The sequence below is a fragment of the Herpailurus yagouaroundi genome, unplaced genomic scaffold (genome assembly GCF_014898765.1).
Source record: "Herpailurus yagouaroundi ecotype Mexico unplaced genomic scaffold, PumYag 187, whole genome shotgun sequence".
NCBI classification, from domain to species: domain Eukaryota; kingdom Metazoa; phylum Chordata; class Mammalia; order Carnivora; family Felidae; genus Herpailurus; species Herpailurus yagouaroundi.
The window spans coordinates 31,644,788-31,660,872 of NW_024412418.1; the positions used below are offsets into that span (position 1 = coordinate 31,644,788).

The following is a 16,085-nucleotide window of genomic DNA, read 5'->3' on the forward strand; positions in this document are numbered from 1 at the left end:
GCTTTTATTTTTCTTCCAGTGTTCAAAGATAGTTCCCAGAAAGACCTGCTGAATTTCACTGGCACTATTCCTGTGATGTACCATGGTAAGTGTGGAAGTTGAGAAAATGTGGGAATTTTGTAAAAGAACAGTTTAACAAGAGCTTACATTTGTTTAGTTCCATAACATTCTCTAAAGTATTTTCACATATAACATAATGTACACAGAACCTTACTGCATATAGCAGAATGCTGTCCCATTCAAGGTGGCCTAGATTAATATCAACAAATTCAATTCAGTTCAAAAAATACTTAACGAGTATCAACTATGTTCCCACTAGTCTGCTAGGTGCTGGGGTACAGAGGAGAGTAAGACAGATGTTGGGGAGGAAGACCTTCCTCTGCCCTGTAGTCCTTCCAGCTGGACTTAGAATCAAATTGACATAAGACAGGTTAACAGGAGAAAATGAAATTTAGTAGGTGTGCGTAGTGGGGAATCCACACAGACATGAGATTCCGAGGACAGTGAGGGAGCATGAAGCTTATCTGAGCTAAGGAGAGGGGAGGGGCCTGCAGACACAAAAGGGAGAAAGACCACTAGCAAGAAGGGAAAGGAGATACTTGGAAAAACAAAGGTTGCCCTGTTATGCAGCTAAACTCTAGGTAAAGGGGAGTCTCCTTTAATAGCTCTCTTCCAGGTACAGGCTCTTCCTCCCATTGTAATTTAGGCAGTTGAGAGGGAGGAAGAAAGCTTTTCCTGAATCTGCCAAGTTTTGATTACTTTTAACTCAAAATAATCTTTGTGCCAAAGTGGCCCATCTTGGGGCAGCCTGCCCTGGGCCCCTACACAGAGACAGGCCTGATTTTATGGACCGTTCTCTTTGCTTTCCATAGCAAAATGCAAGGATCACACCTTCTTCTCCATTACATCAATGTTTTGATCCTCTCCGTTTCCCTCTGTATGATGTCCCCATTGTATGGGTGAAACTCAGTCTTAGCCTAGTCAAGCGATTTACCTAAAACCACACTGCTTGTATCAGACTGTAACTTGAAACTCCAGTAGGAAATTGGGGGCCATTAAAACTCAAAGAAGGCATCATATTTTCAAGTGATCTGCCTGCTATCAAGTGATAGCTAAGTGTTTGCCAAAAAACAAACAAACAAACAAAAAATCGCTAGTTCCCCCATTCTTAACTCTTCCTATTTGTCCAAACCTACTTCTATCAGTGTTCGAGACGACTAACCTTTCAGGTAGGTATTATAGGTGATTGCTTATGTGGTATGATGTGAAGAAAACCAGTGAAGCTTTGGTTCTAATAGATGTCTCTGAAGGGGTGTCTGAAATCCTACCACTAAAAACCTATTCCTGGTCTATAATCCCAAGAGGGTTAATATCCCAAATTACTAATACATAGTGCTGTGTTTATAGAAAATACCTGGTAAATATTTGTTGCATGGTTGAGTTTATTTGATTACTGACTGAAGGGGCTTAGTAATAAATGAATTTGCTGGGCAGTTGAGAGAGGAGGTAACTAAAAAGGGATGAGGAGGACCTGAAAACAAATGGGGAGAGAATGGTGGAATTTGCTCCTTCACAAAAAACTCAGCACTGTATTATAGGAAGACACTGCCCAAAAGACACCAAGGAGCTGTATTTTGGGGGACTTTTTTCAAAGTAGGTATTTCATTATGGTCCTAGACTGTTAACAAACCCTTCTTAATTTCTGCCCTTCCATGATCACTCACTGCGTGAGGTTCACTCATGTGTTATTCTGCCACTGTTTATGTCCCACTGTGACACCTCCTTTGGCATAGGAAATGCGTAAGAATTCAGTTTGGTTTTTATTTTTTTTATTAAAAAAAAATTTTTTTTAACGTTTATTTATTTTTGAGACAGAGAGAGACAGAGCATGAACAGGGTAGGGTCAGAGACAGGGAGACACAGAATCTGAAACAGGCTCCAGGCTCTGAGCTGTCAGCCCAGAGCCTGACGTGGGGCTCGAACTCACGGACTGCGAGGTCATGACCTGAGCCGAAGTCGGCCACTTAACTGACTGAGCCACCCAGGCACCCCTCAGTTTGGTTTTTATACATAAGAATATGGTTCGAGATGGAAGTAGATGAACAGTGAGCTGGGCTCTGCAGAAATGGCAGAATTGATTTTTATTTTCCTTCTTGTTCCTCTCCTGCCAAACTCTCAGACTCTTTTCTGGCTGCCTAGAAAACTTTACTCAGACCTGTTCCCCATTACTTGTGTTCTGCATTTATTATGATTAGATGTTAGAGAGAGAGAGAATTATTGCCCACCCCAGTGATTGGTTGACTGATTTCATTCCCAATTCTTACCCACCCCAGTGATGTCAAGGGTAATTATATATTAACAGAGGAGCTCATCAAGTGAATCACTGCTTAATAGCATTTCGGTTTCAAAGATAGTGTGAGGGGGTAACAGGAGGGCATAAATCCTATTTTAATGTCATTGGTAAAATGCCCCTCATTGGCGTTCTGCATTTCCTAAAGCCGAGGAGTTATTTCATTGATCCTTAAGCTGGATCTTCCAAGGTAGTAATGGTACCGAAGTACCTTTTGTTTTTGTTTTTTTTTTTTTTTTTTTTTTTGCAGTACATTCTTTTTTCTTTGCTTTTGAGTAGAATTATATCAACTCTTTGTGATCCATATTAGTTACTTCCTGCTGATCAGAGGTCAGAATGTTACAATAATAGATACTAACTCCAGAATTTGTAAAATGTTACAATAATAGATACTAACTCCAGAATTATGAGGATTAAGTGAATTACCATAAGTAAAGCTCTTGGCATAGTGCCTGGCACGTAATGCTTAATCCTGTATTTCTTTCAGTTCTTAGTTTTATTAGTATAATAATAATACATACTTGTGCTAAAAAAAAAAAAAAAACTTAAAAATTGAGAAGGGATGAGGTTAAGCTTATAACTAACCTCCTACCCAGTCCTATTCCCCAGATGAATCTTCCATTGATATTTCCTTATGTGTATCTGCAGACATTTTCTGAATCATTTATTATCTCTCCAAGATTGTGTGAAGGTTATGATGATGCTTTTTATTCATCCACTGTACTTGAGAGATGTGTATCATCTTAATAAGTGATACCCATCTGAATTTTATTTACAGCTAACTTAAATTATATTTTTATGATATAATTACTTCAGATCTGAGGACTCTACCAGGATTTCTGACTCTTTGGTAATGAATTCCCGAAAGCTAAGTGGGCAGGGAATGAGGCAGGGCAGTGGCTGACAGAAAAGAATGGGAAAGAAGAAAGGAAGAAGAGAGCAGAACACCAGTAGTGAAATCTTACCAGTTGGACATGGGAATCAGGCTCACCAGTTGCTTCGCGAGGTATGGGCTAGTAAAATGCATGAATGCTGCTGGGGAAGAGCATTGATGGGGGCAGCAGATCCTTGATCAACTAGGAAGATACCATCAATAGACATTTCTTTCCTTTTCTTTAATGTGTGGTACTTAACACAGAAAGCGACACCATGGAGATTTGGCTACTCCAGCTATATTATGTAACAAGAAAATTTGCATGGCCTAGAACAGTGGCTTTCAAATGCCTTGACTGTGACCCACAATAAGAAATACTGTACTTTTATAGACACAGCTAGCACACATGCATGTGCACGCACTCATATGTGTACATGTGAGTACATGTGCATTATATGTACATGTAATGTACATATGTACATTAATATATGAAACTGCCAGGGGTGCCTGGGTGGCTCAGTCGTTTAAGCATCTGACTCTTGATTTCAGCTCAGGTCACGATCTCACAGTTTGCGGGTTTGAGCCACACATTGGGCTCTGCACTGACCATGTGGAGCCTGCTTGGGATTCTCCCTCTCCCTATCTCTCTTTCTCTCTCTCTCAAAAGTAAATTAGAAAAAAAGAAACACCATAATACCTGTCATGTATTCTATTTTCTTTTCAATTCCATTTGAAAATATTGCTTGCAGCCCACTAAATTAATTTTGTGACCCATTTATTGCGACCACTATCTGAAAAACACTCTCTAGAGAGTATGTAACGTTAGACAGAATAACTGCTTTTGGAGAAATTTGATGGTGTCTCAGTACCTGTCAGTCACTTTGTGGTGCTACAATCACATGACTTTATAATCAGAATTATCTATGGATCAGTAGCTATGCCGATAGCCAAATAGTAAATACTTAGACACTATGGTGACAGATGTTAACTAGACTTATTGTAGTGATCATCTTGCAATATGTACAAATATCAAATCATTATGTTGTACGGTGAAACTGTTATGTTATATGTCAGTTATATCTCAATTAAGAAAATTTTTTTAATACTTAGACGAAAATAGAAGAGGAGTGTTGTTCTCAGTACTGCTGATATAAAATAATAGACCAACAAGTATTAGGGCATTTCTATAATACTGATTTGCAATCTTAGTTGCACATTAGCATTACATGGGAAGCTTTTAAAAAATGTTGTCCATACCCCATCCCATTGGATCAGAAACTGGGAGGGTGGCATAGGTATTGGTATGTTTCCAAGTTTCTTGAGTGTTTCTAATGTGCATACAGGGTTGAGTATTGTTGTATCCTTAGAGGAAGAAACAAGATGAGAAAAGTAGCTGTCAGTGGAAGGATGATTTTCTTAGCAAGAAAAAGATTTCAGTAGAAAACAATACTTTTTTATTTATACCTGCCCTATAGTTAAACCTTCAACATGGGTTTGAAGTAAATTGCAAAAATTGCCAACCCTTCATGGTACTTACCATATGATGTACTGTTCTAAGCATCTTACATACCTCAACTAATTTCATCCTTACAACAACCCTATGGGGTAGGAGCTATTATTACTATTTCCATTTTATAGAGGAAGGAATTGAGGCACAGCCAAGTTAAATAACTGGCCTAAAATCATACAGCTAGTAGTCGTGGGTGAAACTAGGATTTAAACGTAGGCATTCTTGGTCCCGAGCAGCCATGTTTGTAAGTATAGTGAAAGACATGCAGTCAGACTGTGAGTGCAGGAATTGACCATCAGGAGATACAATAGATACAGCTAATGGAGTTGATCAGATTTCTAGTTTAAGTTTAGTTTTTACACTTTCATTAGGTCGTAGATTTGGGCTTCCTGGCAACCAGAGCCGTCAGAGATTTTGGCTCTCAGTAGTCATGACATTACACGTGTGTGGTTGGAAGATCATGCACTCAAGTTCCTGTCTCTCAGTACACTGGGCAAGGTGATGCTTAAGGTTCTTTTCAGCTCTAAGTTCTGTGATCTAACCCAGCTTGATGACAGTTAGTGAGTAATTTGCAGGTCAGTATCAAATGTATCCAATTCGTCTTTGTTAATTCATTAATTTTTCATGTGTTTATTCATTCACTTATTCTTATGCATATAGGAAACCTTTATTGAGCAATCAGTATGTTGGGCTCTATACTTGGTGTGGGGAAAATAGAAATGAATAATACCTAACCCTCTGGAAGTTTACTGTGTAAAAGGAGACACAGATCTGCAGGCAAGTAACTTCAATGCAGAATAAGTATAAAAATAAAAGTGTCCACTACCTTTAAAGAAAGGTACAATAGCTCTGCTTGGGTGGGGCAAAGAGGTTACATAGAGAAGATACTGTATCCCAGACTCCTGGTACAATAGGTCCTGTAAATATTATTGAATTGAATTGGATGAGCTGGCCATTGTCTTAATTAAATTTCTTCAGATGTTATGCTGCTGCTTTAATGGGAACATGAAAATGGAGAAGTAGGCCTCGATTTATGTAAATTCTTTATATATGCACTTGACTACAGGTCTTAAGATGCCACCTAGCTGTACCATAAATATAATGTATATGCTTCATCATTATTTGAAGATGTGTTTATTTTGTCTCAAATAGGTAATACATACAACATACCAATTCGTTTGTGGATCTTGGATTCCCACCCTTTTGCTCCCCCCATTTGCTTCTTAAAGCCAACTGCAAATATGGGTGTCTCAGTTGGAAAACATGTGGATGCTCAAGGCAGAATATACTTGCCCTATCTTCAAAACTGGAGCCATGTAAGATCAATTTGGATTTTCTTGTAAAAGTTTTTATTTTTCTGGTGGTACAAATTATTTTTCTCATGGTACAAATAAGTGAATTTTCTTTTAATGACACTCCTCATATGGTCTTTGAAAGTAATTTTAAATTGAACTCCCTAGAGTCACCTAGGTTCCAGAACCCCAGTGACAGACAGCAGCCCGCATGAAGCACAGGTCTGGAGCCAACTATTATTTGCTCCCTCTCTTTTTATAGTTGTTTACTGCTTATAAAGCACATGAAAAGCTACTAGCAAGATATTGGGCATTATTTCCTAGTCCCTCCTTATTAAAGATTTTTATGTAATATATGTATATATTTATAGTCTTGGGAGGGCCTGGGGGAGTCAGTTGGTTAAGTATCCGACTTTGGCTCAGGTCATGATCTCACAGTTTGTGAGTTCAAGCTCCTCATTTGCCTCTGTGCTGACAGTGCAGAACCTGCTTGGGATTCTCTCTCTCTCCCTCTCTCTCTGCTTCTCCCTACATGCCCCCTCTCTCTTTTGCTCTCTCAAAATAAAGAAAAACTTAAATAAAAAAAGAATGTATTTTTTGTTTTGCCTGTTTTTGACCTTTATGTAAATTGAATCATACTGTATATAATCTTTTATTACATGTTTTGTTTTAACTGAGCATTAAGTTTTAAAAATGCATTCACAATGATATATGTAATTAGTTTATTTGCTTGAAAGTTCTCACATTGTGTAATTTTGTAATGATATATGTAACTAGTTTATTTGCTTTAAATTTCTCACATTATGTAATTTTGTTTTCTGTATTTTTCATCTACCATTATTATATTGAGCATGTCTCATATTAAACAATCTGTTCAAAATACATGGTCTTTAATTGGTTGCCTGATGATCTAGCATAAGGATATTGGCATAATATATTTACAGATTGCTCTGTTGTTAGAAATTTAATGATAAGCATCCTCAAATATAAATACATATAAGCATAAATGTGTATACATTATAAATATTTAATAATTTCCTAATGAAAAATCTCTAGGAATGAAATTACTGAATCAAAGCTTAGAAATATTTTGAAGGCTATTCTTACATATTGCCAACTTGGCCTCCAGAAGGTAGACAAAATGTATTTCTACCATCACTTGAAATCAGTGTAGAATGCCACTTTTCCAGCACTCTTGCCCTAACCAGAAGGTATTATCATTTAAGCAAAACAAACCTTTGCTTATCTCTATATATTTACTTACAAGGATGTACAATATGTTCTCATTTTTATAAGTAATTAAGATCTTTATGAAAGGATAATTTATAATATATATATATATACCTAGAAAATTGTAGGGCAGGAGGACCAGAGATCCCTGAAGGAGATCAGGAATATGTTGAGTCAAGTGAGATTAGAGTAAAGGATGGTGTTAGGATTATCACTTTTTGTTTTATATACATCCTGTGAAAAAGCATGCAATTATGGACACGTTTTACTTTGTTTTTACAGTTTTCTCTATTTTTCATATATGTAAAACCTTTAAAAAGAAGAAAAAAATACAAGAAGGGATGAACACCAAGTGGTTGGTAGTGGAGTTTAGGTGCAGGAACATTGATCTTTTACTTTATGAATTTGTACATCATTTGCATTATGTGGTGATTTTATTTAATAGGATTGCCAGTTTAATGTGATGAATAGGGCATAATAAAAATTTATCCATTGGGGGGACAAAAATGATATCTTAATGTTTAGTTGTTTGATTATTTGAGAAATTAAAGTATTTTTCATATATTGATCACTTATGTTGCTTTTTAAAAAAATTTTTTTTAATGTTTGTTTATTTTTGAGAGAGAGAGAGTCAGAGTGTGAGTGGCAGAGGGGCAGAGAGAGAGGGAGACACAGAATCTGAAGCAGGTTCCGAGCTCCAGGCCATCAGCACAGAGCCCAATGCAGGGCTCGAACTAATGAACCGTGAGATCATGACCTGAGCCAGAGTCAGATGCACAACCGACTGAGCCACCCAGGCGCCCCTAGGTTCCTTCTTTTTTTAATTGTTTATCGCCTTCAGCCATTTTTACCCTTCTTTCCGCCCCCCCCCCCCCCCCCCCAGCTATCCTCAAACGATATTTTGACATCTGTTCCCTGTTGTGGGAATTCATCTTTCCAGTTCCCTTTTTCTGGTTTTCATTGGCATCTCTTTTCATAGTTTTGTTTGTTTAATAAATACTTAGAGATAGCCCTATTAACCTAGTTGAGGTTGTATTTGATTTGAGTTCAGACACTATTGATTTCACTTTACTATTCTGAGCCTCTTTATTATGAGCTAAAACTAGTCTTTTTTTTTTTTTTAAGCTAAAACTAGTCTTAAATTGCCCTAGTTAAAAGTACTGCAGTAACTTTAAGTTCCTCACGTAGTTGGAATTATAATTATGTGATAGAATTACATAGAATTTTGGAGCTGGAAGGAATCTAGAGGCTGTCTAGGCCAAAGATTGCAGATGTTTTCCCCAAGAAATTCAGAGTTTTGTTGAACAGAAAAGTGGGTTTGTTTTGCTCTTAATACGAATTTGAATGCCTGTATGTACACTCCAGTTTGTCTCAATAACCATCTCCCCAAATGTTCTTAAACTTGCCAGCTTCCCACATTATGTTCTCTGCTTGGTCTTCAGAGGTGTTTGAGCTTTTGATCCTAATAGCTTCATCCTCTTAATATATAAGTAATGAATCTCTCAGACTTCGGGAAATTAAATCCTTTTCAAAATAAGCAAACTGCTAAATATTTTCAATACTAATAAATATTTTATACTCACAGCATATGTTTGCATGCATTTGTTTCTCATGATAGCCACTTGGGATTTATTATTCATATTATATTGCTGATAACCCTGAAGCTCAGAGAGGTTAAGTGAATTTCACTAAGGTTGCTTAATAAATTAAAAGAAACAGTACTGGATTAGATACTATTTTATCAGTGTCACTTTTCTGATTTGATAATGCTTACATAGGAGAATGTCTGTTTTGTTTTTTCTTTTAGGAAATACATACTAAAGTATTTAGGGGTGAAAAGGTATCAGATCTACAATTTATTCTCAGTTTGTTCAGAAGAATATGTAGAGGGACACAGACTGAGAAAATATATGTGTTAAAATGTTAACATTTGAGCGACCTGGGTGAAGAGTATTATGAAAATTCTTTGTACTATTGTTGTGACTTTTCTGTAAGTCCGCAATAATTTCAAAATAAAAAGTTCAAAAAAAGACTGTTCCTGAATATAGGTACTCTGCTAGTAAGCATAGTCATGCTATGTTCCCATCTTTTGGTGAGCTGGATTAGCATTTCTCTAGTTTTCAGGTAAAAGAATTAAGTAACTTTTCAGTTAAAAGTATCATCGAATTTGTATGATAATTTTCAAAAAATAAGAGCATAATGCAAAACTTTCTTTGGGTTAACTCTTTAACAATGCATAGGTTAATAAGGTGGTATTCTTGAGCAAAATCTTTGCATCACTTTTCCCTTTGTGTGTATTCTGCAGCCTAAGTCTGTCATTGTTGGACTAATTAAAGAAATGATTGCCAAGTTTCAAGAGGAACTTCCCCTGTATTCTCTACCGTCGTCTGATGAGGCACGGCAGGTAGACTTGCTAGCCTATATTGCAAAAATCACTGAAGGTTTGTATTTTTGTTAATCAGAGAGTTATGAGTTTACAATTTCTAATATCCTTTACTCCCTGCTCTTGCTTTCTTTTTCTTTAAAAAAAAAAAAAATACTTATTTTGGAGCATCTGGGTGGCTCAGTCGGTTGAACGTCTGACTTCGGCTCAGGTGGTGATCTCGCGGTTGGTGGGTTCGAGCCCCACGTCAGGCTCTGTGCTGACGGCTCAGAGCCTGGAGCCTGCTTTGGATTCTGTGTCTTCCTTCTCTCTCTGTCCCTCCCCCACTCACGCTCTGTCTCTCTCTTAAAAATAAATAAACATTAAAAAAAATTTTTTTTTAAATATTTATTTCGAGAGAGAGAGAAAGCTTGAGCAAGGGAGGGGCAGAGAGAGAGAGAGAGAGGGAGAGAGAGAATCTCAAGCAGGCTCCATGCTGTCAGCCCAAAGCCTGACATGGGGCTCGATCCCATGAACCATGACAACATGACCTGAGCCAAAATCAAGAATCTGACTCTAAACCCACTGAGCCATCCAGGCGCCCGCTGCTACTAGATTTCTATAAGTAAATATATTCATGTAGCTATGTATATCTGTGTTGAATCAAAAATTTGTACACATTTATCAGTGTGTTACCGTATAGTTCCAGTGAATATGGTTTCTTAAAATGTAAAAGAATTACCCTTATACTGACAGATAAAATAATTTGTGTTTTGTTCCAAATCATTTGATATATATTAATGATCCCAAACTTTTTCATTATATTTTTATGTGGCTTTTTGCCTCATTCAATATATCGGACCAGAAAATCTATGATTCTCAGTGTTTCTCATTGAACAAAAAGCAAAATCCATGCTTGTAAACTTCAGTAAGGCGTTAAACATTTTTGCATTGTAGACCAGAGCAGTAAGAATCAGAATGTTTTTCAGAATTCTGGAAATCCTAGTTTTTAGTCTTATATAATATTTTTTTAAATGTTTGGAAAGGTTTTTTCTTTTTCTTTTTTTTAAATTTTTTTTTCAACGTTTTTTATTTATTTTTGGGACAGAGAGAGACAGAGCATGAACGGGGGAGGGGCAGAGAGAGAGGGAGACACAGAATCGGAAACAGGCTCCAGGCTCTGAGCCATCAGCCCAGAGCCCGACTCGGGGCTTTAACCCACCGACCGCGAGATCGTGACCTGGCTGAAGTCAGACGCTTAACCGACTGCGCCACCCAGGCGCCCCGGGTTTTTCCTTTTTAAGGAGGTAGCCTCTATTTAATATAACATTTAATGAGATTCCTGTCTTGCATTTCATTTGTTCAAGTATTTTTGAGTGCTTCTTATAGACTAGCACCATGTTTTCTGTCCAAGTTATTGAAGGTTGGTGTATTTTTTTTTTTGATGCTAAAAAAGATTTTTGATACTATTTTAAAATTCTCATAATAATCCACTTTTATTTCTAGGTGTCTCAGACATAAGTTCAAAGAACTGGGCAAATCATGAGCATAAAACAGTCAATAAAATTACTGTGGTTGGAGGTGGAGAACTGGGAATTGCCTGCACATTAGCAATCTCAGCAAAGGTACGTAAGCACAGTGGTTATAAATCCATCTATCATATTGCTACACTTTTAAGCAGTGTGTGTTTAACATATAAGAAATAATGGCTTCATCTTGTCATGTGGGAAAACCTCACTTTGCCTTCAAATATATTTAGTAAGTTGGCAAAAAAAAAAAAAAAAAGCTGAAAGCTCTCATCAGGGATATTGCTTCTTAATTAGTACTTAGTCACAGAATAGGCTTTAAAAAAGTGACTTGAACAATCGGCTCATCATCCTATCCAAGGGAAACCTCAACGTGACATTTATCCCACTTAGTCACAAATTCCTTTGTGTTTTCTGAGTCATGCCACTTTAATTAAACTCTTATTTAATATAATACTTAATTTTAGCTTTTTCTAAAATTAACAGTTTTTTCTTGAAGATTGCCTTTTCTGGTGTAATAACTCCACTTTCTCTTAGGATCATAGTTTCTGAGTGGATATTTTACACTAGTTTGCAATTTGTTTATTTTTCCATCACTCCTTTTTACTAGATCTTTGATATATAAATTATTTGCAGAAAGGCTTACATTCCCTTCCAGAGAGGTTCAGAAGACGCTCCAGGGTCCCAGTATCGTGGTAACAGTGTGTCTGTCATTTCAAGATGTAGCCCACAGTAGAATAGCTGTCCCTCTCTGTTTATTTGGTAGCTGGAGTTTCATTTTTTCTTTTCTATTAAAATTTGATTGTTTGCCATCTAAATTCTTCCCTTCTTATTTCCGACTCACATATGTCTTGGAGATAGGTTCTACTTCGGCAAGTAATTAAAGTGTATCCAGGGAGCTAGAAAATTTTAAAAGCTGGCTGCACAGAATAACATATGCTAACTTTTGACTTCGTTTCATCTCCACCATCCATGTGAATACACTATTCCCTCTTAATTGGAATTTGAATTTGAATTGTTTTCAGTTCTTTTTGCTTCCACAAACATTGCCTTACAAGTTGCTTATTTTCTCCTCTGAATTTTCTTTTAGGTACACATAGTCTCAAAAACAGTACTAGTGAGTCAGGGCACGAATGGTCTTTGTGGGACTTAACTACATATTGCTAGATTGCGCTTCAGAAGGGCAGAACTAATTTATGCTGCTGATAACAGTGTGCACATCAACCTGATTTTTGACATTCCTAGCAGTACTGAGTTTTATCAATTTTATTTGGTTTTGGTAAGTACAAGAAGGTCCCTTAAAGTCATGTTCCTTCAGCTGTTAGAAGAGTCTATCAGTATTCCTTTGTCTGTAAGCTGTCTAAATGGAAGTTTTTTCCCATTTTTCTTTATAAACATTAATATTTGGATACAAGGTACAATATATAAAATATTATGATACAATAGTAGTCATAATAGTGTCGGTTGTGGTGGTAGCAGCGGTAACTAGCGTTTAACTGAATGCTTATTGAGTGCCAGGCACTCAGCTAGACACTTGACTTATTTTTACAACAGCCTTGTGGGTTAGATGTTATGGTTACTGCCAATTTACAAATGAAGGCAGAGGGAGATTATGCAGCTTGCCCAAAGTCACACTGTTAATAAATGGGGGCAGGATTTGAAGTGAAGCAGTCTTATTTATGGAGCCTGTATTCTAAATCTTTACTGTCAGCATGTGACTTTCAGACCAGCAGCATTGGCAGCATCTGAGATCTTCTTAGAATTACATTATCTCAGGCCCCAGCCCAGACCTATGGAAGTAAATCTGCATATAACAACCCCCCCCCACCCCATGTCCATGTGCTGCACTGATCTACTGAATGCTGATCCCTTAAGGCTTGGGAAGTTCTTCTCTAAACCATTATGTTATACTGCTGTTGTTTACCATTATTGCAATAATGCCATATAATGGTGCTGCTATAATAATATAACAATACCATTATTGCTGTTGTTGTTACTGATGGACATTTAAGTTGTGTCTTGTCTTTTGAAAACCTTATACGTGGGGTGTCTGGGTGGCTCAGTTGTTTAAGCGTCCAGCTTCAGCTTGGGTCATGATCTCACCATTCATGGGTTTGGGCCCCGTGTCAGGCTCTGGCTGACAGCTCAGAGCCTGGAGCCTGCTCAGATTCTGTGTCTTCTTCTCTCTCTGCCCCTCTTCTGCTTGCGCTCTGTCTCTCTTTCTCTCTCTCTCTCTCTCTCTCTCTCTCTCTCTCTCTCTCAAAAATAAATAAACATTAAAAAAAAAAAGAAAACCTTATACATAATGTATCCTTTTACACATGTACTAATAAACTTGTTGGATAATTTCTATAAATGAGATAGATGGATTAAACGAATTACTATGTTTTTAAATTCTGATAGAACTTGTCAAATTATCCTCCATATCAATTATACCAGTTTATTCTCATACCCACAGTGTGTGAGGATGCCTGTTTTCCCCACACTTTTGATGTTTAACTTTTGGATCTTTGCATGTCTCATAAATGAAGATGGTAACTCATAGTTTTGTTTCTTTTTTTTTTTTTACATTCGTCTTATGAGTGTGGCTGACAATAATAAAATTAGTAGGTACAGTTTAGAAAGGACTGCTCTCTGCCAGCTCTGTGTCACAAAATTAATCTTCATAACCCCATGAAGTAAGGCCAAGTTCAGTGACTTGCCCAGTGTGACAGAGCTAATGAGTCCTATTGCTTTTCTTTTGTCCTTTCTGCTTGATAGTCTGCTGGATCCCTGGGTACTCTTGCTTCTGCACTCTAATATAGGAAAGATCCTCAAACCGCTTACTACTTGAGAAAAAGACCTTTCACAAAGGTAACCTGATTCTGAGGAGTTTCTATGCCATCATTTACATGGTATCCAGGGAGCCATTGACAAGCATATGTAGTGTTTTCCTTTTCCTTCTTTCTTTTTTTTTTTTTAAATATTATTTTTGGGAAGGCGCAAGTGTGGGAGGCACAGAGAGAGAGGGACAGAGGATCCGAAGTGGGCTCTGAGCTGACAGCAGCAACCCCGATGTGAGGCTTGAATTCACGAACCACAAGATCATGACCTGAACTGAAATTGGATGCTCAACTGACTGAGCCACCCAGGTGCTCCTGGACTGTTTTCCACAAGATTTCTGAGGAGAGTTCTACATGATAATAGGATTTTATTTTAGATATATGGCTATTATCCTTTTTTTTTTTTTTAAGAGAAACTTGGCATTAGTATTGACTTTCATGCTAGAAATGAGGCGCTAAAATAGACCAAAAAATCACTCTTAAGTACTTTCAGAATGGAAATTGTGACATCAAAATGAAGACATAAACTCAAGAACGACAGCAAATAAATTGAGTGCACCAAGTCATCTTTATTACGCATTGTTCCATCAAAGGAAACCTGCCGTCTGTGACCTCTTAGTTAAGTCCTTCTAGATCCCAGTTTTTAGTCAAGCCTAAAGGATTACATTACTCAAGTTCATAGTAATTTCTTGCTTACAAGTCCCTTTTATTGCTGTCGTGTTATTTTTCCTTCATAAGAGAGCATTTTAGGCCCATGCATTCCCCTTTAGCTTCCTTCTAAATGAACTGAAATTGAGTAACTGGCTGTGTTTGTGTAATGCTGTATGTTCTTTTTGTTATTGTACTGTACAGGGCATTGCAGACAGACTGGTCCTCTTGGACCTCTCAGAAGAGACGAAAGGAGGAGTGATGGACCTTGACATCTTTAACCTGCCTAATGTGGAGATCAGCAAAGGTCTGGTTATTCTGCTTAATAGATCTTTGCCTCATTTGCTCTCATATTTGAGTCCTAGAATTGTTTTAGTATATATATTTTTTAGAACAGTTTTAAGTTCACAGCAACATTGAACAAAAAGTTTCCTGTATATCCCTTACCCCCACACATGGGAAGGCTCCCCTGTTATCAACGTCCCCCACCAGGATGGCACAATTGATAAGCCTACCTTGATACATCATTATCATCCCAAATCTGTAGTTTACATAAAGGTTCACTCTTGGTGTTGTGCTTTCTGTGGATATGGACAAATCTATAATGACATGTATTTACCATTATAGTATTTTTCACTACCCCCAAAATCCTCTGTGCCTTGAGTCTTAGAATTTTAATGCTAAAAAGCACATTAAGGGGCGCCTGGGTGGCTCAGTCAGTTGAGGGTCTGACTCCGGCTCAGGTCATGATCTTGTGGTCCATGAGTTCAAGCCCCACGTCGGGCTCTATGCTGACAGCTCAGAGCCTGGAGCCTGCTTCGGATTCTGTTGTCTCCCTCTCTCTCTGCCCCTCCCCTGCTCTTGTTCTGTCTCTCTCTATCAAAAATAAATAAACATTAAAAAGAAGTTTTAAAAAGCACATTAAGGTTCATCTAGTCGAAGCTCCTCATTTTACATATTGGGAAACTAAGATTCACATAAATGAAATGACTTACCCTAATTCATACAGAGATTGTAATTGATTAAATTAAAAAGAATTCAGATGAGCAAATAGCATTCTGATTGGTCAGAAGGATTTATTCTGTCTTTGTCTTATACTACAGTATAAATTTGTTTTCTTTGATTGCTTCCATTCTCATAATATATTGGTTAAGAGCACTGGATTTAGAGTTAGACAGATAGGAGTTTGCATCCTAGCTCTGCCACATTATAGTTCTGACATTTGTCAGGTTATATAACCTCTCAAAGTTCAGTTTTATCATCTGTAGAGTGAGAATAATACCTACCGCTTGGCATATGGCAAAGTGTTAAACCAACATTTTAAAAAAATTCACATCACTTTCACTAAAAATATATTGTTAAAATAAGTTTCAATAAGAACAAAAGGATTTTGTATCATTAATAAATAAATTTTTAAATGTTAGGAAAGTGTTTTATCTCATCTTTTTTATTTAAAAATTTATTTTAGGGG

General features: G+C 37.2%; 1 protein-coding gene across 6 annotated transcripts in view; it reads left to right on the forward strand.

The window, feature by feature from the left end:
* The window catches only part of UEVLD (UEV and lactate/malate dehyrogenase domains), a 52,080-nt gene that overhangs the window by 12,238 nt on the left and 23,757 nt on the right, over window positions 1-16,085 (forward strand). For all 6 annotated transcript variants that reach the window (XM_040495666.1, XM_040495670.1, XM_040495667.1 and 3 more), the window contains 5 exons: window positions 20-85; window positions 5,887-6,050; window positions 9,562-9,697; window positions 11,125-11,243; window positions 14,819-14,921. In XM_040495666.1, coding sequence (XP_040351600.1) covers window positions 20-85; window positions 5,887-6,050; window positions 9,562-9,697; window positions 11,125-11,243; window positions 14,819-14,921 — 588 coding nt within the window. The remainder of the gene's footprint in view (window positions 1-19; window positions 86-5,886; window positions 6,051-9,561; window positions 9,698-11,124; window positions 11,244-14,818; window positions 14,922-16,085) is intronic.